The sequence below is a fragment of the Rattus norvegicus genome, chromosome 1, assembly GCF_021556685.1.
Source record: "Rattus norvegicus strain SHRSP/BbbUtx chromosome 1, alternate assembly SHRSP_T2T, whole genome shotgun sequence".
Lineage (NCBI taxonomy): Eukaryota > Metazoa > Chordata > Mammalia > Rodentia > Muridae > Rattus > Rattus norvegicus.
Window position 1 is genome coordinate 50,763,651 of NC_141534.1, and position 24,823 is coordinate 50,788,473.

Below are 24,823 nucleotides of genomic sequence, written 5' to 3' on the forward strand. Positions count from 1 at the left end.
TTTCTTCCTCCTCCTTCTCCTCCTCCTCCTCTTCCTTCTTCCCTCTTCTTCTCCCTCTCCCTTCCCCTCCCTCTCCCTCTCCCTCCCCCTCCTCTCTCTCCCTCTCCCTCCCCTCTCTCTCTCTCTCTCTCTCTCTCTCTCTCTCTCTCTCTCTCTCTCTCTCTCTCTCTCTCATGATTTCCCTGGCCTAGATCCTTGGGGCCAGTGAGCTCTCCAAAGAGCAGCTTCCCAATAAACCTGCATTTAATATAATCTAATCTGGCTTGAATTGGCTCACTCCACCAGCAGAGAAATAACCTATCACAAGGAAAGAGGGGAAGCTTTGGAATCAGACATGCCAGTTGCTTTCTCGTAAACTGAACAGCCACTGGGGCTCGAATAAACCGGTGTTTACTCGGAAGTGTGGATAATTGAGTGTCTTAGTGAGTATTCTATTGTGGTAAAGAGGCACCATGAGCATGGCAACTCTTACCAAGGGAAACATTTAAATGAGGCTGGCTTATATTCAGAGCTTTAGGCCATTATTGTCAGGGCACGAGAACCGCAGCACATGAGCAGACATGGTGCTGGATAGTAGCTGACAGTTCTACACCCTGATCAGAAGCAGAAAGAGTGGTGACACTTGGCCTGGCTGGAGCATTTGAAAACCCACCCCCAGTGACACACTTCCTCCAAGAAGGCCATGCCCACCCAACAAGGCCACACCCCCTAATGCCACAGCATTCAAATCTATTAGCCTATGGGGGCCATTCTTTTTTTTTTTTTTTTTTCTTTTTTCTTTTTTTCTGGAGCTGGGGACGGAACCCAGGGCCTTGTGCTTGCTAGGCAAGCGCTCTACCACTGAGCTAAATCCCCAACCCCTCTATGGGGGCCATTCTTATTCAAACCTTCACAGGGTGTAAGGAAGTGAGCTGTGGGGCTCAGGGTCAGACGGTTCCCCTGGGTGGAGCAGGAAGCTATAGGGCCTCAGAGTGTCCTACCACGGGGATAGGAAAAGACAACACATTCAGAACAGAAAAGCCACCAAAGCCACCTCTCTCCAGGAGATCGCTGACTGCCTCCAAGCCCCCAAGATGGCAGGGACTTGGTAGCTTTCTACCTCCCCCATGGCTTCACCCAGAGGCAATGTGGTCTGCAGATGTTAAAGAGAACATTGCAGAGCCACGTACAAAGTGTAATATACTCTATACGGTAGATCATGGCTATGATTGCTCTGTTTAGTTAATATTTACCTCTCGCTATTCTGTATCCTTATGTGCAAGCTAGACTCAGAAGACACACAGCACAGGTAAGATCTGATTTTAGCCACGAGTCAGACATCCTTGGGATGCATTCGAATGTGTCCCCCATGGACAAAGGGGGAAACCTCTGTACTAGAAATTTCATTTTTGTTCTGAAAACATAAATGAACACAAATGCAAATGTAGTCACACACACACACACACACACACACACACACACACACACACACACACACATACAGACACTGAGAAAAGAAATGAAGAAACAAAAGAGCTCTTGTTACCAGAAAGCTCTTCACCTGATTGGAAGAAGCAGAGCCATGAGTTCTCTAGAACCTTCCCATACCCTGTGGTCACAGCTTTGTATTCTAAACATAAAGGTCTTGTGTGCACACGCCACCAAAACCAAGGGTGCCATGATTAGCCTGCCTTTCTGTGGGCCATCATTCCAAATGCCAAACGTCACCTCCAAGTCCTCAGGAGAACTTCTGGGACCTTTTCCATCCTGGAGCCAAAATGTATTAGTTCTCATGACAATATCTGCAGGCTTTTGGTGACCCATTAACGTGGTACAGGCTCAAGCCAACACACCGCAATGTGTTAAAGGTGGCAGAAGACAACTGGAGAGACCCGTTACAGAGGCAAGGAAGTCAAACTACTCTGAGGGAAACAGATTTCGGGAGCAATTCCAAGTTCTGCTATTGAAGCTTCCTGCTCAGAGACTCGCATCCTGAAGCCTTTGCTGAACTCAACATCGGGTGAATTGTGCCTGCAGGCTAAGCAATTAAGGGTTGGAACTGGAGCCAAACTACACAAGTTCCAGTCCAAATCCAATTACAGTTGGATGAACAGACTATGAAACTCTCTCTAACTGCGGTCCCCTCCACCACCACCACCCCAACCCTGGAAAGGTGTGTATCCACTCACAAATGCTTCTGTAAGGATTAAACAAACAACTAACTGTAAAACTCTCGCATAGGATGTTAGTCCTGATTCTAAGCAAGGGCTAGAAGTGTCACGGTGGTTAATATTGTCAACTTGACTGACACTGTGGCCGCCACTCTCCACCTTTTCGTGCAGGCTTTAAAACGGTCCCTCAGGCTATGAAGATCCCCATCCGTTAACTTGTTTTCCTTGCTACTGCAGAACTGCAGCTTTGCTGCTGTGAGTGGGAAGGTAAGTAGCTGTGTTTTCCAGTGGTCTTAAGCGACCCCTTTAAAAGGGTCATTCGGCCCTCAAAGGGGTTGTGACCCGGAAGTCGAGAACTGCTGCTCTAGCTTTACCTATGAGTCACACTTCCAGGCACACCTGTGGGACATTGCCTAGGTTAGGTTAACTGAGTTGGAATGACCCAGCTTTCCTGTGGGTAGTTCTGTTCCATGGCCCAGGGCCCTGGAATGAATCGAAGCATTAAAAAAAAAAAAAAAAAAAGATGATAATACAAGCTAGGCAAAAGTATTCATTTCTCCACTTCTTGACTGCAGAGGAAATGGGGCTGTCCGACTGCCTGACGCTGTTGCGGACAACCTTCCTCACCAGGGAGGACTGTCCCTTACACTGGCAACTTTACCTCCTGAAGTTGCTCTTATCTGGTATTTTGTCACAGCAAGAAAAAAAAAAACAAAAAACAAAACAAAACAAAACAAACCAATACAAACAGCTTTTGAGAGCATTGCATACTTTGAAAAAAATTAAAATTAAATAAATAAAACCACTTTGCCAATGCCAGGCAAGGTAGCCCATGCCTCTAATCCCAACTCTCTTGGAAAATGAGGTAGGAAGACAGACCCTAGACCAGCCTGGGCTCCATAGCAAGATCCTATCTCAACCTCCGCCCCCTAAATAAAAGCAACAACAGTAAACCGTGTTCATTCTAGAAGTTCTGAGAGACGGAGAACAGACAGCAAGCTGCATGGCAGACTGGCCGGGAAGGGTGGGGTGTTGTGTGCAGAGCGAAGGCTCACCCCACTTACCCCCGGGGAGGATGGGGTGTTGTGTGGAGGGTGAAGGCACATCCCACTTACCCCCAGGATCCCTAGGCGCTCAGCCAGGCTCCAGCCACAGAGAAAGTCAATCTCAAACTTGTGATTGAGAACCACGATGGCGTTTTCCTTCCCGTAGTGGGGGGAGGCCTTCGGGTCGGTGTAGATGGTACACTCCGTACCTGACCACCACTCCAGAAGCATCACCAACTCTGTAACAAACCACAAGGACACACACACACAAAGTTTACTTCACTGTCCTGGAGTCCTGCGTCTGCTTTCCTTGGGCCATGCTGCAAGACGAAGCCTCCTCTAAGGCTAAAGAGGCAGAACTTTCAGCCCAGACCCCGATGTGGAAAGGGTCTCAGAGCAGAAGGGTTATAAATGAGTCAGATCCCACACCAGTCTGCAGGGAAAGGGAGGATGCTTCTAGGTGGCCAGTTCTTGACAGCTCTTGATTAAGTAACTTGGGAGAAATAAAATCAGAGTCTAGATTCACCCACATCTGTGTCCTTGTGCTGACTGCATGAGTTGATGGATGCTCTAGGAAATGTCTGGCGGACACTAAACTCCATCCAAGAACTAACTCCTCCTCCACTGATGACACACCCGAGGGCACCAGGAATGACCAGCAACCACGGTGGAGGGAAACACAAGTTTGTCCCTTTCAGTGACAAGGGTAACTCCGAGGTGTCAATCACTCTGGAGGCTGTCACCAATTGTTACCATAGCCTTTGGAGAGGCCTGTGAACATTAAGGCTTGTTTGTAGGTGGCGATCAGTCTGAGTGTATTCTTGGGTTGTGCCTTCATCCTCGGTGGCCAGGTTTCTGTGACTGATAGACTCAGGAAAAGACTGTGTGGTGGAAACTCCAGATGTGGGGTTGAACGTGAATATCAACACAGCCCCCTGAAGTGAACTGTTAGAATAGGTGTTGGCAGGCAGGCGTGTGCTGTGAGAGTCCTCTATGAGATGCTACTGTTGTTTATAGTGTTTAGTGGGGTACATATTCTGTAGAGGGCTCCCACATCCCACCATATCCCACGTGCACACACACCAAGACAATTGGGTCTAACCTTGGTTGCCCTGGAGACCCTCTTTTCTTCCAGGATGGAGGCTGAATATGGAGCACTAGAAGGCCTCATAGTCAGTCTAGTTTCTAAGGAGTGGCACTGTGGGCTTTCTATAAGCTAAACCCCTGGTTCTGTTGTGTCTTTGTCTTTGGGGTGCAGCCACCTCAAGGAGTTTTTGGAAATTGCTGGTGGTCAAGACCATTCATGTTCCCTTCTAGGACGGCCACCCGGGAGGATGACCCTGCTGACCTCCCTGCTATACCTGTTATCATGGTCAAAGGCATGCCCCTGTGCCCTGAGGTTGAGTCACAGAGGTTGGGGACCTGCTGTCCTCAAGTCGACTAAGCAGAACAGGTAGAAAGAAGACTAAACAGACAAGCTGTCCTATGGAGAAACATCTACTGTCACCTCAGGTCACCCCCATGGACTGATTCTGCTGAAATGACCCAGACATTTCTCCCCTGCCCAATATGGAAATCTGGCATTGCACACGACACCAATAACTACCAAGTCCCCTTGACGGCTGATAGTCTCACTGGGGCTTTGTCCAAAGCCTGACTCTACTACAACTGGAGGCATGGGAATCATCTGACACATCCCCTTGGGCTTGTGGGTGAGATGGGGCCCTACATGTGGGTTAGGCTTGTGGCTCCTTCATAGCCAGTTAGTCCGTTCTGGAAACAGGAGTCAGGCATGGGACAATGTCAGGTGGGTCATACACAGGTGAGAGGCCACCCTAAGTTACCTTCATATTCTCAGGGCTGGATCTTCCAAGACCCTCTGACTAGGCACTCAGTGTGAGCCTCCTATTGTCCTTTCCAATAAATCTCATTTGAGGTGACTACGGACAACAGTATCCTGATGCTTCCGGCACTTAGAAACTGCCTTACTGGAAAATGTCATCTCATTGGGCAACTCAAAGCAAGAGAAAAGCCTGGCATCTGAGCCTTCATTCTGTGTCTGTCTGTCTGGCCTTAAACTGTTGGGACAGACCTGCTTAACTCTGGAGGTAGGCCTGCCCGTCACTGAAGGAGTATCTGTCCTAACAATGGCACCTTAGCTACCTCATCCCTTTCAAGGATGAAGGCAGAGATATGACTGACATTTCGCAGTCCACATTCACCATATCCTACCCAGCACCCTCCTCTCAAGGTGCCCGGAAGTCTCTAGCCAGTGTCCAACCCTGTAGCCACCTTAGATTCCAGGGACATGGAGTCTCACAGATGACTCCATGACCCCACGCAGGGGTCACTCCAGGGGAGTGAGACTGTCCCTTCAAGCAATGAGACCTCTCAGGGTCCACACCTTGCAGAACCAGGCTGAGATGCCGAGGGCAAGGCTACCGTCTGGTCCAGGTGGCCCAGTTGTGCAGACCTCAGGCTCCTGCCCCAGTTCCTCCTAATCAATCCCAGAGCTCACAAGTGAGGAAGACAAGACTTTCCCACCATTTCAACTTTACTTCAGGTTGCTTTCTCCGAGACAAGACTGAACTGAGATGTCTGGACTCCTGGAGTCTTGCCTGGAGACCAGGACTTTGGTTACTGTATCCTGAAAGAACTCTTCCACTGTCCATGAAGGAACCTGGGTTCCATCTTTGCCTTCGTCCCTCCTCCCAGGTTAATGTCCTTTCCTGTCCAACACAGGATCCTGTGGCCTGAATCACCCATCCCAGCCCTGCCTCAGGGCAGTCATTCACTGTGCCATCAAACCCCTGTGGATGACATGACCCGCACAGCAGCCTGGCTGTTATTATCAAGAGCCTCAAACACAGGCTTCAGAGGGAGTCCAAGCATCCGAACACACATCTGTCCCGGTTAGCTGCCTGTAACTGTGTGTCCATTCTAAGCAGCTCTTCCAGCACGCTGGGAAACAAGGCACAGACCTTGTTTTGCAGCTCTTACTTTTATCCAGAGGCCATGTTTCTCTTCCATTTAGAATAAACCAACAGAGAAAGGTCAGCGCTTGTGAAATCAGAGGATAAGGAAGGTGTGCCCAGGGGAAGGCGAGGGAGGCGTTCTGGGTCTCTTTGCAATAGGCAGTAATTCTCAAAGCCGCTGTCTCATGTTCTCATGTTTCAGTTTGCCCAACGCTGCCCACGTCAGTTTTCCCCAGGCTGTTCCCGGGAACGGTGCAGTGACAGCTGCCCCTACTCAGAGCAGCTGCACCTGGTGTCCAGCCCTGGCCATGGTTCCCTGCTGCTAAAGTATTCTTCAAATTCCTGGATCAGTCCTTGGGCACTTGATACCAGGAAGGGGCGTGTTTACAGGAAATGACATCACTGGGGGAAAAAAGAGTTCAAAACTACTGCCTTCGAGGAGTAATTGAAGGTTGAAACTTTTATACTCTGCCCACAAATTTGGTTTTGTTCTGTTTGCTTTTGTGCTGTTCAGCCTAGAGGAATTATGGGTAGGGGAAAGAGGAAGGAGGGAAGGGAGGCACATGCGACATCCTAGAAGCCATTTTATAAAGGATGATTCATTCTTGTAAATGATTCACAGAGAGAGGACACAATCGCTCACAACCCCATAACGAAGAGGCCAGCATACTGAGACTGAACCCAGGTAGAGCCCCCAGAGCCCAGTGTGAGTCGCCGAGATCCTGGACATCTAAAAGCCATGAATGTATAGAGGAGGAGACAAGAGGAAGCAGTACCGGGAAGACCAACCAGGAAGGGCCACACCTTGACCTTGGACAAACTTGTGCTCAGCTTATCTACCACATAAAGACGAAACTACATAACCCAAAGGCTTGTTAACCCGTTAAAGTCCTCAAGGCCTTGAGCATCTGCCTGCCACACCGAGGCTCTCTCTGTGGTACTATTTCTGGTGATCACAATGAACGCAGAGTAAATAAGCCACAGGGAAGAACCTGGGCCCAGTGTCCATTTCTAGGCAGTTATGTTTAGGGTTAGCATTCTACAGGCCTGACTGGCTGATCAAAACTTCAGTGATTGTAGGAGAGTTGGAATGTTGCAGGTACAGAGCCCATTTATATTGGCTCCATAACATCTTAGATAACCATTTACTACCGTCCTCTCAGTGTGTGACTATCAATTAAAATCCTTTGGGGAATATAAAATCAGATCCCTGGCCTCCACCAATTCAAAGGCTAACCATGTTACAGCATCGGAAGCCTATGGTAGAGGCCTCTCCCCTTCACTGCCCTCCTGTTTCCTTTGATGCGTTGGAAAGCATCTTGATCTACAGGGCTTTCTTTGTTTATTACTGAAGTTTCACAAAATGGTTGGAGAGAAGATGGCTCAGTGGTTAAGAACACTGCCTGAGGACCTGGATTCAGTTCCCAGCACCCACATGGCAGCTCACAACCATTTATATAACTCCAGTTCTTGGGGATCTGATACCCTCCTCTGGACTCTGCAGGCACCAGATACTCACATAATACACACTCATGCATACAGGCAAAACAGCACCCCACACACGCACGCACACACACACACACACTCACACATGCACACACGCACACACGCGCGCACACACACGCACACACACTCACACACACACTCACACACGCACACGCACACGCACATAAATATATTCTATTTTAAATGTTTTTTAATAAAACCATTACCATATTGGAGCATGGTTATGGAGTAACCTAAGTCTGTGTTCTCAGACTAGAGTCACTAATTTTTGGCTTCAGAATATTATAAATATATATTTTTTCCCCTCAGGCTTCCTCTCAAACACAACCTTCTTTTTAATCCTCAGGCATCTTGCCTCAGCTTCACCTGATGGTCCAGGCACTGAGTGGGAAATATGGCTACTCCAGAGATCCCGGGATGGGGCTGGGAATGTCAGACAACACTCTGTTGGGTGACACAGAAATGTAATCATGAGGGGAAAAAAATTACGTATTGCCGAATTAACTAAAAATATTAGAAAATATAATAACTGGGAGTCCCAGTGAACACAGCCGCTCAATGCCAGGAGAACCCAGTATCCCCAAGGCCCAAGAGTCAAATGAGGGGATCCTGTGAGAGGGGTTAGGCTTGGCTGAGAAGACGGAAGTGAGGAATGGAAACATGGAGATAGATATGGTACCTGGGGCACGGAAGATGGAAGGGAGCCCCACAACAGTCCTCTGGAGTTGTCTGTGGGCTTCAAAATGCAAGTTTGAGAGACGTATGGTTTTACAGAGTGCAGTGGGTCTCAACCCGTCCTGACACCTTTACTATGGTGACCCCCAACCATAAAATTGTTTAGTTGCTACTTCATAACTGTGATTTTGCTACTGTCATGAATTGTAATATAAATATCTGATATGCAGGGTATCTGATATTTGACCCCCATGAAAGGGTTGTTCGCACCCTGCCCCCTAAGGGGTCATGACCTACAGGTTGAAAACCACTGACAGAGCCTGCAGGTGACATCCCGGATATTTTAGATGGGAAATCCCAGCCTGGTGCTTGCAGTACCAAGACATACAGAGGCACCTTGCTTGCCCTGTCCCCGTCTTGGGGCTCACCCAAGACAGCCTTTCTGGGCAAGCACAGTGGAGCCTCGGTCAGAGCCTTCTTATTTACTCGGTTCCACAAACTGAATCTGTGTTTTGATTGGAGGGCTGGGCGGGGCTCGGAGCCAGCGTGGAATGTGTGAACAGGCCTTGGTGATGGTTTGACTCTTGAGTACAGCATCTACTGTTCGGTTCTTCTAGACTATGGGGAGCTGCTGTGGGGAGGAGGGAAGATACATGGACACACCTTCTGTCTCTAGTACTAGGTGACGGGGTCATAGTCCTGCCCCAGGATCTTTCCAGATGACCTTTTGTATGTTGGAGGCTTTTGAGGATGATAAGTTGAATGTCTAGCCTAATAGCATCAGTTAAAAGTTTTAAAAGAGCCCTATACGTATCTAATTACATGTACTTACTGCGTCATGAATGGCACCCACTTGCCTATGTAATTGTGTGTTTATTAAAATTAGCTGACCCAAATGATTACAAGGCCGGTCTCTCTTGAGTCTGGCCTGTGTGTGTGTCTATAGACGTACGTAGTTCTCGCTGTGGGCGAGTCTTTGAGCAATGACCTCTGTGCCTGGCAGAGCGAGGGTTTAGATCTCAGAATGAGGCAAGGTCAGCATGTCAAAGGCTTAAAGGGTATGCATAAAAGTGAGGCAAGGCCTGGCGCTTCATGCTGTCAGGGGACACAGGGAAGAAAGGTGTGGGAGCATCCAGACCCTGACATTCGGGCTTCTGAGAAGGTCCCTTCCCAGGAAGGGGTAGAGACTGCTGACCTCAGTACTTCTACATCTCTGACTACCCACTGAGATAGATACCACCCACCCGTCTATCTGATACCCAAGCCAGCTACTGGGTAACTAACTGACCAATGGGAAGCTAGACTTCATGTCAGTCAATATACTGAGGAAGGCATGTGATTTAAAAGTCAATTACTCATGTCAGGAATTTTCCAGTCAGTGCTTTCAGCCTATGGCTGATGGAGGAAGCTGGATGTGAAAGAGGTGAGGCTGCAGACGCTGGAGCCCTGCTGTGCTAGACGGGGAGGGCTGGGGGATTTAGTCCTTGGATTGCTGGATCCCACATCAGATGCACACTGCTCACCCAGAGCCCAAACGGTCTTGTCAGAGTGCTTGTCTCTACCAAGGACTTACATCTAACTTCTGGTCTGTAGGGACATCAGCAGAGGGAGGAAAGAACTTGAAGTGTAGTCTTGATCCTGACCACAAGTCCATGACAAGAAAAACACTAAATGGTGGGGGAAAAAAATCCCTAAATTAAGAGACACTTCAAAGACACCAAAAACTGAATGTGGTGCGTGGTCCCTACTCCAGCCTGACTTGTGTGCGGCTCTTACTCACAACCTGATGTGAACGCTCTATTTTTCAAAGGCAAACAATTGGAATAATCAATTGCTGGATATTAACAAAATAACAATTACTGGTGTGCTATGGAGTACAAAGTCACACGGAGAGGCCTGGGGGTGACCTTACATCCAGATGTCTTTAATCTGTTTTGTTTTGGGTTTTTTTTTTTAACCTTATCTTTTGTGACGGTGTCTCTCACTGAACCTGGAGCGCGTAGTCTGGGGTTTACAAGCTGCCCAATGAGCACTTACAATCCACCTGTTTCTGTCCCACAGCACCATGGTTATGGGTGTGCGATGCCATATCATGGGTGCTGGGATCCAAATTCAGTTCTCATCTTGTACAGGAGTAAGTACCTTACTCATTAAGCCACCTCCCTAGCCAGGGGTTATATTTTACAAGTTTTTTTTTTTTTTTTTTTTTAGTTAACTTTTATTTATATAAGTACACTGTAGCTATCTTCAGACACACCAGAAGACGGCACCAGTTCGCATGGTGGTTGTGAGCCACCATGTGGTTGCTGGGAATTGAACTCAGGACGTCTGGAAGAGCAGCCAGTGCTCTTAACCACTGAGCCATCTCTCAAGCCCACAAGGTTTTTGTGTGTGTGTGTGTGTGTGTGTGTGTGTGTGTGTGTGTGTGTGTGTGTGTTTAAGTCTTTCAGACAAGGTCTCACTACATAGTCCTGGCTGGCCAGTTACTCAGTATGTAAGTGAGGCTGTGAAATGGGCCTAAGACTCACAGAGATCTCCTTGCCTCTGCCACCTGATGTCGGGATTAGAGGCCTGCACCACCAGTCTGGTAAGTGGTTCTTTTTCTTTAGAAAAGCCTAACTCGTCATTTGGACGGTTAGTTCATGGTGGTAGTGCCTGTGAATCACTTCACAAATGTCCATTAACTGACTAGCAATTCTGTAATGGCTGCTGGGATTACATATGCATTAAATCCACTTCCTTGAGAGTAGCAGGAAGGAGAATCAAGAACAAACACTCTGAAATGAGGAACAAGACCCCTCGAAGACCTCCACCCTCCTCACTACAGAAGAAGGCGAAAATGTAATTTACATTCCAATGCTCTTACATTTGAAGCCTTTAAATGGCCTAGGCGCTCTAAGAAGCAAGTCTGGGCTTCTGTGTCCTGCTGTCTGATGTACGCATAGCATTCATCTCCAGGGCTGCGGCTGGGTACAAATGCCAGCACCGGGTGTGGGACAAGGCACAGGTGCCTGCTGCTGCCTGCCAGAGGCCCCATCGCTTTCTGGCTTTACTTAGGATCATTTTCTGTCAGGCTCCTGAGCTGTCTTGCAGAGAAAAGGCAGCCGACCTTCCAACTTTCAGTCTGGATCTCAGAACCAAAGCCGCTGACACACAAGTTAACTAAAACTTTATCAACAGGTGCCTGCCACAGAAGCAAGAACCACAGTGGTGACTCCATCACCGGCCTCATCCCCACGCTGCGGCATTTACAAGGATTCATAAAGGGGGAGGGGGAAAGAATGTGGAGCTTCCCACCCACTCCTTCCCCAAGAACATTCCAGGGGACCCTCATGGGGCTCCGTGGATGAGGTTGCTTTCCAATTTCCCCTTTAACGGACAATCCGAGGTAGGCCGAAGCCACATGGCTTCATTCAGCTCCCACTCAGTGATCTGCAAGGACCCAGGTTCAAACCACTCTGCTGAGAACTCCGTCTAACCCTCTCCTCTTCACCTGCCCCAGGGCCCATGGACCTTAAATCAGGGCTCAAATACCCTCTGGCAGCTACTGCAGGCTACAGTCCTGAAGAGCCCGCCACATCCCAGACGTCCTTGCCTGTGCTGTCTCGTTAGCGACCGGAGGTGCATGTGCCTTGATGCTCTTGGAGCTGCTGGAATTCTGGGTACTTGAGTTAAATGGGGTTCTGAGTTCTCTGGGCAGGATGCCAAGACCTCTACAATCCCTTGGGAAGGCTGGAAAAGTTTTCTGACATCACAGTCAAGTTCTGAGGTATCCATCCTATTCCAGCTCTCCACACGCACCAGGGTAATGACATGATGAACCCTGTCGAGCATCAGGCCACCGGGGCACATGTTCTGCCACCGGGTATGTCCAGCCTGCAGGCCACGGGGCACATGCAGCCAAGGGCAGTTATGAATGAGCCCAGGACAAAATCAACTTATTTAAAACATTGAGGGGTTTTTTTTTCTCCCACTTTTTTGGCTTGCATGACTTTTGAGTGTGAGCTCTGTAAATGACAAGATTATATCATATCATAATATTGGACATCCTATCAAGAAGGCCATTGTCCTGTTTCCTCTAGAGAAGTGGCATGTTTCTGAAGCCATGGTTTGCACCAGACAGACGCATACTTCCAACACTGTTTATACACCACAGTCTGAATGGAGCCCGTTCACCAAGGACTCCTGTGTTGGAGATTTAGTCCTCCAACTGAGGCAGTGATAACCTTTAAGATGCGATCTTATGGGAGGTGACAAGGCTGGCCCCTTTCACTCATGCCATAGCTTCCTATGTGGCCACAGGATCTTTCTCTGTCAATCATAACATACTCTTAAAATGCCATCATCAAGGGGTCCCCACCAGCATCAAACTGATACCAATACTGTGACCTTGAAGGGCAACTATGACCTTGATGTGTGCTCAATAAACCTTTTCTTCTTTATGAGTTTCTAACTTTGGGTATTAAATTATAGCAGTAGAATAAATGGGCTAATAGGAGGAATAAGATGTTCTTATCAAAGTTGAAAAAGGAACAGCATGGGATGGACACACAGACACACTACATGCATACACATACATACACACACTCCACATACACAAACACACACATACATACAAACACACACCACACACACATGCACACATTCACACCTCACATATACCACACACAGACACACACAAACACATACAACACACACATACACAAACCTACACATACCACACATAGGCACACACACCACACATACACATACGCCACGCATAGACACACACAGACATACACACACCAAACATACACACCATACATAGATAAACATATCACACATATACACACAGACACACATCACACACAGACACATACACACACCCCATATACACAAACATACACCACACACAGACACACACAAACACACACACATTACACATATAAACACACACACACACACACACACACACACACACACACACACACACATGGTTCCCTGATAAGGTTCAGATACCAACTTAATGAATAGGTGGACTCATTTGTAGATCGCATGGATGGACAGGCACACAGGTTACTGGAATGCTCAGCCCTGCGCACTATTAGGGAGGGAGGTCTAAGCAAGTGGTCCATTGGCAGAGACCTGCCTCTGCCTCTCTTTAGCCTGGGCTCTGGAGTGACAAGTGAAGCTAGGCATTTCCTAAACCCTTGGCTAAGACTCCAAGCTTGCCCCCCTCAGCCTCCATAATGCGGCTGGAGTTTAACTGAGATTTAGCCACCAGGACAATTGCATGCTGATCAGCCTAAGTGAGGACTCCATGCATCTCAGTATTTCTGTTGAGAGATGACACTGTTCTCCCAGCTTTAGACCTCAGCTCTTTCATAAGATTGCTCAGTAGGAGTTAATTAAAGGAGGGTTAAATGGCAGTCAAAGGCTAAGCCAGCACAAGGAGCCCTGTTGATGGTCTTTGCCTAACCTTCATGAAGCCCTGGACTTAGTCCCCAGAACGCCATAAAACCAGGTAGGGGGAGGCAGGAGGATTAGAAACTCACAGTCATCCTTGACTGCATAGGGCCTCCTTGAGGCCCTATGTCCAAAAACATGAAATGAATCTTAGTCTTAAAAACCTAGGAAACTCCATCCCGTTCTTTCTTGCGTTGTCCTACAAGCAACCACGGGATGCATTTCTGCTCCAGCTAACTTTTGGCAAACCCTTGAGTCTCCTGCTCATCTATCCATGACTCTAGCAGTCTGTGTGCGGCTAATCATCCCAGCCTTACGCATCCTTCCTCACTGTCTCTCCATGACTATAGTCTCTCTGTCTCCAGTGTCGCAGTGTTCCCATCCTGCAGCTGCTTGGATCCTGTCACGAGTCTCCTCTGGCCGGGTACATTACGAACTCCTTAGCCACTGTGTGTCCTCAGCAAAGCCCATTCCTGGGAGCACACAGAATTCTTTGGCCTTGAAAACCAACAACCTGGCTGTGGCTAAATCACTAAGAAAGGAAGTTACCAAGGTCCAGTGTCAAGAGTCAACTAAGGAGCCGCACATGGTGCACACTTACAATCCCAGAATCTGGGAGATGGAGACAGGAAAGGAGTTCAAGGGTATCGCTGGCTATGTAGAAAGTTCGAGGTAAGCCTAAACAATAAGGCCGGGCATGATAGTGTACACTTGTAATGCCAGCGTTCAGGCAGGTGAATAGCCAGTTTGAAGGCAGCCTAGGGTAAAGACCAAGATTTTCTATCAGACAAAACAAATCAACAGCAACGAAACTAAAAATGATTCAGTCCTAAAGCCTTTAAAAATTATTCTAAAAAACATCAGAAATGACCAGTTTTGCTGAGTAGACAGATCACATTTGTAATCCCAGTACTTCAAAGGCTGAGGCAGGAGGGTTGCCACGAGTTTGTGCTCAGCCTGGGCTATAGAGTGAGACTCTGTCTCAAATCAACAACAGAAATAAGTTACTAATCTTTCGATTAAAAAAATTATGTGTGTACATGTTTTGTCTGTCTGTATGTATAGATACCATGTGTGTGCCTGATGCCTGTGGAAGCCAGAAGAGGGCGCCAAAACTCCTGGAATGAGAGTTACAGAGGCTTGTGAGCCACCATGTGTGTGCTGGGAATCAAACCCAGGTCCTCGGGCGGAGGGGAGGGAGGACCAAAACAGTAAGGGCTCTTAATCTCTGAGCCATCTCTCTCACTCCACTAAGTATCATTTAAGGAACATTTAAACTAAATTTTAAATCTACATGAGAAGTAACTGCTTTAAATTTTCATTAGTTTTTCTATGTTCTTCACACTGGAATAGAACAAGGTTTCTTCTCAAAATACAAACTCATTACTCCCCGAGAAACAAGTCTGTTTCCAGCTTTATCTGAATTTTGAAAGGAATAAAAAAGATGGTAAAATGTATACACCTTCCAAACTCGTTAAGAGAGAAATGTGAAGAGAGTGTGTCCTCTTTATATATCTCTGAAATTACATTATAAACAGTTTTTTAAAAGAACATTTCTTCATGAGAGAGATCTTTCCTTAGGCTAGGGCATTGGGATATCTGTCTCTTTTGGAACAGATGACCTTTAATAGAGCGACCTGATTATGGAGGAAGGACCAGTGAAATGGCCAAGCAGGTGTTTGTCACCAAGCCTGACGCGTGAATTCCATCCCTGGGACTCACATGATAGAAGGAAAAGAACTGACTTCCACAAACTGTCCTTTGACCTTCACACACGCAGGACACGAACACATCCAAATGCATATGCAAAGAGACACAAAGAAACATGACTAAATAAAATACACATGCAAATAAATGATAAAAATTATAGCTATGGAGAAAAAGGTATAAATTTGTCCTCCTGCCAGACTGGGACCAGTGACGTCTCTGTATACTTCTGAAGTCCTCCCTTCACACAGTTCTGGGACCTCCCACACATAGTTCTGAGGTCCTCTGCCCATACACTCTGAGGTCCTCCCCTCATATAGCTTTGGGGTCCTCCCTTCATGTAGTTCTGAGGTCCTTCCCACACGCCCCACATCTCTGGGTTCCTCCACACAGCTCTGGGGTCCTCTCCTAATACCAGTTGTTACCAGTGTAACCTTCTACTCTGGTAAAAGTAACCTACTGAGGTGTATGGGTAAAATACAAGGTATACAACTGAAATTTAATTTCCAATAAACTGCACATTATCCGCTCACATAAACGTGGCCGTATAGCATCAAATGGAAGACATATTTGTCATAAATTATGAGCCATGCACCACTGGAGGCAAATACAAAAACACTTTTCATTGTTTGCCTGAAATTCAAATGCGGCTGGTGCCCTGAATTTCTATTTGTTAAGTCTGGCAATCTGAGCCCTTATCAGCCCAGCAGTAGCCATGGCAACAAGCCCTGATGCAACTCAGGGATACAGCTTGGGAGGATGGGGAAAGTAACCTCTCAGGAGCGAACAGCTTCCAAGAGGGCATCAGGGCTTTCATGGGCCACTGGTGCCTGGCCAGATGGTAGCAACATCTCAGATCACATAGAGGCTTTTCCACAGTTCTGGGAAGTACCCTGACTGTCCTGAGCTGCTACATCACCTGCCCACGAGGGCCCAGGCCTCTTCCTCTGCTGGCCTCATGGGAAGGCAGAATACATGTTTCTCAGAACGCAAGTCTCAGAAGTAAATTTGTACTTAAGTTACACCCCAGCTTTTCAGGGGCCCCTGTGTTTAGTCTGAGCATGCCAGTGACGTCATGAGTACCTGTCTAAACCCTCGCTGCCTGGCAAACAGGCAGTCATGATGGAAAACCAGGAGTCATGATGTCATCGCATCTGGCCTTCGGTGAGGGGAAGAATCGAAGTGTTGAATATAAGGCTGTGGGGGCTCACACATACACGGTCAGTACAGCAATGACACTGGAGCAGGGTCATACAGCTCAGGGTGACAACCAGGAGGACCCAGGCAAAGGCACTGATGGGATGAAAACACAGGAAGGAGCAAGGAGTCAGGGGAGCAGAGCAAGGCTTCTAGCTCACACACTGTAGACAGTAGAGAAAGCTTAGAACGCTTTGCACAGAAACTCATTTCTTCAGCTGCACAGAAACCTATCAGGGCTCACGTTCCTCTACTAGATGAAGGAACAGGCTCACGGTATAAGTGGCTCGTCACAGGCCACAGAAAGCAGAGCCTGCTACAGTCTGTGCCCTTCTCAGAGGCTCACAGCAAGGGCGGTGCATCCTCCTTCCGCACTCTGCCTGATTCTGTGCCTTCAACAAGCCGCTTTCCTTGCTTCGACTTTCTCCCACCCATTGCCCGGGCTCTGAGTCATCTCAGGAACAGGTCTAAGAACACTTATACCTCCTTGCCTCATGGAGACCCTCCATATTCCCTAAGGACTTTACCACAGTGCCTAATCTCTAACTTCTCTTGCCTCTCCACATTGCTACAGTTAAAACAATTTAATCATGATATAAACACTGCTTCAGAAGCCGCTCTGAATGCCACCTTAGGCCCACCAGGTCAACACCCCCCACCCCAGCCACTTTAATTGGGATCAAGAAAAAGGATCCAACATCTTAGAGGCTCCCTGAAGCTCTGGAGGTAGGAGAAACTGAATCAGACCAGAGGCAAGACACACATTCTTTCTTCCCTTTACCTGTCACAGCCCTGGAGACATCGATTGAATAATTAGGTTTAAAACGCAATCAAGATTAAGTTACGACTATGTGACTTTTGCAGACAGCCTCTTAAACTGTCAGTGACAAAGATTTTGTCAGCTGTGGGAAGAGTGAGCAGGAAGACCGCCCCCACCACCACATCAGTTACTATGTAACTGTAGGAGAGCGCTCCTGCTCCCGAGGCTGCAGAATGAAGCCACAAGTTGGGTCTCCATTGCCTGGATGGACTCTAGTCAAGGGAACACTTTTACAGATGATCATGTTCTTTATTTTCTTTCCCTCCCTCCCTCCCTCCCTCCCTCCCTCCCTCCCTCTCCTCCTTCCATAGCAGGCTCTGAACTCCCTACATAGCTGAGGATTACCTACAACTTCTGGTGCTAGTGTATTTAAGTGTATGTTATACGTATAAATATGTGCTATAAACATGTATAAGTATGAACCACTAAGTCTAGATTACATGGTACTGGAGATTGAACCCAGGGCCTTGTACATGCTATGCAGACACTTTACCAACTGAGCCGCACTCCAGAAACTGTTATTTTTTTCAGTGGTTCCTTTAACAACTGATTCACCTCTCTCTCCTGATTAGGGTCAGGGCGACCGCGCTGGGAGGTACACTGATAGGCTTAGATGTATCAGGTCCAAGTTGCACATCCTCATCCCCCCTTACACATCAATGGTGGGTGCCTCATCTGTCACTCTTTGATAAGAGGTCTGCCGTCTTCCTGTGTAACTTTGCTGTTCTGTGACTTCAGGACAGTGTGCCTCAGTGTGACCACCGTCTCTCCACAGGTGTCACTGAGTCTCTGGAACATTTGGATTCACTTACTTATCAGTTCTATCCAGTTCTTAGTCCTCCTTGCCACTTTTTCCCCAGCTATTAGACAACTCCGCCTTTCCTTCATTGGCTTTCTGATGTTTTCTCATCACTGTGTTTCTATCAGATTCTGCACATCTTTGATTCAGCTCTAGTCTGCTAAGGCTGGTTTCACACGTGTGTGTGTGCGTGTGTGTGTGTGTGTGTGTGTGCATGCACACACACGATGACAGTAAACCTACGCATGGAGCTTTCTTGATTTGTTTTTTGCTTTATTTCTACATTTGGCTCATTAAAACAAAATAAAACAGAATTAAAAAAAAAAAAAAAGCAAAACCTTCCTGATTGACAAAGAAGGTATTAGTGCTTGAACAAGCATGATGACGTTTGGATCCTCCAAACCATGGTTTTTTTGTTTTTGTTTTTGTTTTTAAAGTCGACCACAGTGGTGTGCATCTGAAACCCCAGCACTTCCATAAAGATGGGAGACAGAAACAAGGGAATTATCTAGAAGCTCACAGGTCACCCAGCCTGTACACAAAGCATAGCAGGAAGATGGGCGACCTCGCTTTAACAGGCAGAAGGAGAGAACTAATTCCCAGAAGTTTCAGAGCACTGAAAAAATAACGGTGTGTGCATACATGCATGTGAGTGTGCGCGCGCATTCGCGCATGCGCACGCGCGCGCGCGCACACACACACACACCTACTTTATATGTGGTTATAGCTACTCAGGGTCTTGCTTTGTATCCCACTTGACGTCTGGCAGGCTCTAGTTCCCGTATCTGGTGGATGGCACTGGAGAGCCAGATGCCCACACTGCCACAGAGTGGATCCTCAAACACGTTTACAGTGCAGTGCGCCACATCTCCAATTCCAAGTGCCCTGGATTTTACCTGAGTGTGCTTATTGCCTTGACAGCTCTGATTCTTGGGAAAAGAATTTGAAATATACATTCCCCGAGAGATATAGATGAAGGGCCAAGTACTCTAAGGTGTTGCACATAGGAAATGTGATTCTGGCCCACCTTAAGGTGTAAAAGGACTTGCTGGCACTGTCCACAGCTGTCCCAGATGGCTGCCACAGCCAAGTGGACTGTCAGACACTTAAAGTGTGGGCAGTCCAAACAAATAAGATACAAAAATAGGGTCTGCAGGGAAGGGTCAGCACTGGCTGCTCTTCCAGGTGACCCGTGTTTGGTTCTCAGCACCACATGATGGCTTATTACCTTCTATAACTCCAGTTCAAGGAGATCTGAAGTCTTGTTCTAATGTCCACAGGCACCAGGCACATGTGCGGCACAAATACATACACACAATAAATAAGTCTAATAAAAAGATACTGATATAAAGTTCACAGAGACCCTCCGTGAGCTGCTGCTGGTCTCCTTTGTCAGTCTGGTTACCAGGTGTACCTGACGTTTCCCCACTTCCTTGCCGCGTGTGTGTGTGTGTGTGTGTGTGTGTGTGTGTGTGTGTGTGTGTGTACATGCATGATAGCCTTGCATGTTCACATACACTCTTCCTCCACAAAAACAGTTACTTGAGGGAAAAGACTTGCTTTATACACTTCTATCACAGGACTTAGACATTTATGGCATGAATGGATGCCACACCTCCTTACATCAATGTATGTGACCCTTTAAGACCCCAGCCTCTTCTTTACCATTGCTTCTAGTGGCAGGACCTTTCTCCAGTAAACCCCAGCATCCTGGACTCTTTCCCAGACTGACTGGCCTCCCAGTGAGGATGAAATGGACATTCTGAACTTGGTGTTGTGATCCAACTGCCCCAGGATCTTCCCCCCTTGACTTACAAGGACTGCCCTGATAGTGCCTGTGGCTATCTTCCTAGCCTGGGGTCTGGTCACCAGGGTGCTTGGCTTTTACACAAAACTCTGACCTCTCAGGCTCTATCAGCAGCAAAGGGACTATTCTTTTTACTTTCATATGATATCTGATAGATTATATCATGTTAATATGATAATATTATATTTTATAATATATTTATATATTAAATCATGTGTGTTATTTATATTCTATTATAATTTATAACATAATTAATGGCATTATTATTACTAATATGCTGTAACTTAGTTTAACCCTATCAGAAGCTTTTAGGGTAAGGCGGTGGCTTTCACCTTCAGGACCAGTGCAGCCCTCCCCTGCAGAACAGATGGAGGCGTTCTGAGAGAGCCAGCACGCAGGGCAACCGGACAGGAATGCACGCTAGGCTCCAAACACCTAAGCAAACATCCATGGGGTTGAGCTATGTGCTGAATTTAGGTCATTCAAACCATCTGGAAACACAGCGAACCTGTGACTAGAAGAAGTGACATTCTGCACGGCAGAAGGGCCTCCGGAAGAGCTGAGAGGATTTCCTGAAGTAGACTTGACGGGACCCTTGACTAGGTATGTTTGTGATGTGTGCAGTGAAACCAGACACAAAACTAACTCATCGAGTGCCCTGTGAGAGGAGAGCAGCCTGAGGGTGTGGACTGTACATGCTGAGAGGTGGGGGGAGGGAGGAGAGCGGGGAAAGTGTGTTGGCTGCCTCAGTTGCCCTGAGGAGGAGAAAATCCCAGCATGGACCCATGTAGGAAAGCTTCTTCTCTCAAATCCCAAACCACACATGCCTAGAAACCTCAGAATAAAAAAAAAAAAAAAAAAAGGAATGTGCGTTTTCCCCCTTTCCAGGCCCTGCTCCCAGAATGATGACTCTGAGACTATTTATTATTAAATGCCTAGGCCATAGCTTTCGCTCATTCCCTGACTAGCTCATAACTAACCCCATTCAATCTATTCTGTGTCTTCCACATGTTTAGTTACGTTTCCTTCAGCATCTCTCCCAGTGTCTCCCCCAGAGTCTTTCCCAGCTCATCTCTTTCACATGCTATTTCCCAGAATCCTCTCTTCCTGCCAGCGTCCCACCTCCCATTCCCTGCCTCAGCCCATTGGCCATCGGCTTTATTGACAGGTGATGCTTATAAGAGATTCTCTCTCCGTCAGACAGGAAGGAGGACCCACAAGCACTATGTGCCGCCTGGACTGTCTGGCCTTTGGATGGCGGGTCTAACCTTCAGCCTCGAGGAGTCAAGCAACAGTCTGCCACCAGGGCTTCTCTCTTCCCTGAGTATCATGATGCTGCTGGCACTCACCTCTCTCTTTGGCATGATCACCTGGCAGCTTCTCCTCATAAAGCTGTACGGCTGACAGCTGCTAGCATTTGGCATTCAAGAACCTTCGAAGGGTTAGAATTTGAGAACTAACGTGACTTAATAGGCCTTGATACCACAGTCGCAAAACTGAAAGGTGGCTCTGACACCTTCCTTGAATAGTTTGCAAAGCCTGTTTTTAAAAGAGTTGGGGAAGGGGGGGGGGTGGACCACCCAGGAAGACAAGCAATGCTGAGTGTTACTTATGTCCCTGCTTGAAGAGCAACACTGGGGATAATAATGCAAAGTTGGGTGTGGTGCCAACTTCCTGTATCCCCAACACAAATTGTGGAGGCAGGAGAATTGTGAGTTTGAAGCTAGCCTGGGCTACGTGGTAAGTTCCAGGACAACCAGTCCATCAGTTAAAATTTCTAATAAAGATGAGCGAGATTGTTTGAGAGCTGGGGGAGTCATAGAGTGTCACAGAAATGAGAGAAGAGACCAAAAAGGGAGCAGCGGGGAATGGCACAGAGAAGTGAGGTCACAGACAAAATGGGGATTTGGGTGGGCAGTTAAGCCAAAGGGTTGGAGGGGGGAGAGGCGGTAAGCAACCTAGGGTTCCAATGAGATCAGAAGCAACATGGGGTGAAAGCTAGAATTAATTAAAGGTCATGTTCGGTTCACCGTGTGAGCCCCCAGAAGCACAAGAAGCCAGCCTGGAGAATTCACAGCTCCCCCAAGTCTCGGGGAGTAAACACTCGCACCTGTTCATAGGGAGTTGTCGCTCTAGGAGCCTCATGAGGTGCCTGGACTGCCCCAGACACTGTCTCCATGTTCTTAGAACCCAGAGTCTGAGAAAGAGACGGGATTGGAGGGTGGGGGCAGTGATCATGGGGAAAGGAGATCACCAAGTGGGCTGTAAGCATCGCATCCCTAAGGAGTCATCCAGAGCAGCCGTTCTCAACCTGTGGGTCACAACCCCTTCAGGAGTAGCATTTCTGATATTTACATTACAATTCAGAAGAGCAGGAAAAATTACAGTTATGAAGTAACAAATAATTTTATGGTTGGGGGGTCACCACAACATGAGGAGCTGTATTAAAGGGTCGCAGCGCTAGGAAGGTTGAGAACCACTAGCCTAGAATAGGTGTCTATATAAGAGACAGAGGAGGCTGCTCCCCTCAACACAGCCAAGAAGCAGAGGAATCAGAAAGACAAGGGTGGGAGAGAAAATATTTCCCCCATTGACCGGCTTTCTCGAGGCACCATCTCTCAATAAAGCCAGAGTGCAAATCTACCAAGGGGTAACTTCTTGATTAAGTAAGACACCCCTCGCCAGGCAAACAACCCCCAGTACTGGAGCCTGCAGGGGACATTTCTCAATCAAAACATAGCATGGTTGTCTTGGTTGGTATTTTAAAATATTTTTCTTATCTCTTCTATTTAAAGGAACTGGAATAGATTTTTCTATCAGAGTTTTGTGTTTCTTGTTTAGTTTGAAAGGTGAAATAGAAAAACCACGTGTATATCGTTTCCTAAATATAAGAAAACACTAAGCCTCGTAGCTTCTTGTTGTAATCTGCAAGTGGCTTCTGTCTGGGTAATAGCTCTCAGCCAAAAGCTGTCCTGTCCTTTGCCTCATGATATCCTCTCTCTGGGGACACTGTGGCAATGTCTGGAGATATTTTAGGCTGTCACACTTGGGGGAGGTGTTGCTCACACCAGCAGGTGGGGTTAGGGATACAGCTAAGCATCTTACAATGCTCTACCAAGGTTACCAGCATCAAGTATCAGTCCTGCTACCTGTTTCATGGCTGCTGACCGTCACAAGGATGCGACACGTGGCAACCCTCCTCCTACGAGGGTTCAGTTAGCTGCACAATTACTCTTTACTTGTACACTTTCCTCACGATCTTCTATTTGTGATACCTCCATCGAGTTACTTAACCTCATGCTGCCTCAGTTTCCCCATCTGTCCTGGGAGAGTGCCTTCTGTTTTGTGGCCTCTTCCCCTCCCCCAGACCCCCTTTTCTTTAGCCAAGTGTGTAGATATTCAGCCGGGAACTGACCCTGGTTGTTCTTTTTCGAATGGATACCAGAGCATCGCTCGAAGGGAAAAACAACTTAGTTCTATTATCCGGAATTCCATATCTGAATTCTCTCTGGAAAACGCATGACGTAACATACATCAGAATTGCTGCGAATACAGTCTCCTCCTCTGACACCCTAAAAGCAATCCCTGCCTCGGTGTTCATGTAGCAAGATGATCTCCATGAATTCCAAGCATTTGCCACCGGCCTGTTAGAAAACCTCCGCATGAAACAGAGGTTTCAACCTAACAACCCAGGGCTTTCAAAGGATTCCAGTTTGCTAATTAGAGAGAAATGACTGGCCTCTCGTCTTTCCTATGTAAATGACACAATGCAACATTGTAGCTAGCTTCCAGGGACTTGGAAGAGCTGTTGCACAACACAGCAAGCATGCACAGGCAAGCACCTGCCCTTACCTCGCCGGCATCTCTCTAAGCCACACCCTCCTCTCCTGGGTATGAACAAAGCTCTTTCTCTGGCCAAAGCAGGGGCCAATGTGGCTAACAGTCAGGGTAAAAACCACAAGTGGGCACCTCGACATGGCTTACCAGCAGAGTCGTCTACTTGGCCAGGCTATAGTACCCAATGATTTAATCAAAATCATGTGGGTGCTGCTACAAAAAGGTCTATTTGTGGCAATATACTCACATGCACACTAATAAACGCACATTGATCCTTTTAAAAGCCTGGCTGAGAGGTAGGGAATGAGGACCACATCCAACATCCCAGCTAGAGAAATTGTCCGAGTCACATCCCTACCCCCTCACTTTCCCTACCCCATCCCACCAGAGCGCTAACTCTTTATGTAAACTTTATATATAAATTTTATATTATGTATTTATAATATATAATTTTACATATAGACTCCTTATATAGACTTTATATTCTTTGGACTCCTGGAACAATGTTAGCTTATGCTTTAAAAGTCTCCCTTCAACACCACCAGAGCCACAGGAGGACGGAGAAAGGGGGACAGAAAAAGATGCTGAAGTGGATTTCTAGAGAAGCAACCTTGGCATGGGGATGAGGGGATCTATCTAATAAGGATGGACGGAGAGAAGCAAGGGCAGGAGGGAGTGGGAAAACGTAAGAAAGTCCACTCCAGTCCTTCAGTAAGGACCCTAGCAGGCAAGCAGAGCCATGTGCTTCTCTGATGGGAAGCCTAGGAGACGAGCAGACAGTGATGATGCTGACGTATTTATCACTAGCACTGAATGCATTCAATGAGCATTATTAATATTTTAAATTTAAGCTCTATGT

At 47.3% G+C, this 24,823-nt stretch overlaps 1 protein-coding gene across 7 annotated transcripts in view; it reads right to left on the bottom strand.

Annotated features, from left to right (window-relative positions):
- Agpat4 (1-acylglycerol-3-phosphate O-acyltransferase 4) overlaps positions 1-24,823 on the bottom strand; it is a 106,167-nt gene that overhangs the window by 17,511 nt on the left and 63,833 nt on the right. For 4 of the 7 annotated variants that reach the window (XM_087603374.1, NM_133406.2, XM_087603311.1 and 1 more), the window contains 1 exon segment: positions 3,266-3,435. The exons of the other annotated variants lie outside the window; for them this stretch is intronic. In XM_087603374.1, the coding sequence (XP_087459500.1) occupies positions 3,266-3,435 (170 nt within the window). 7 annotated transcript variants of the gene reach the window in all.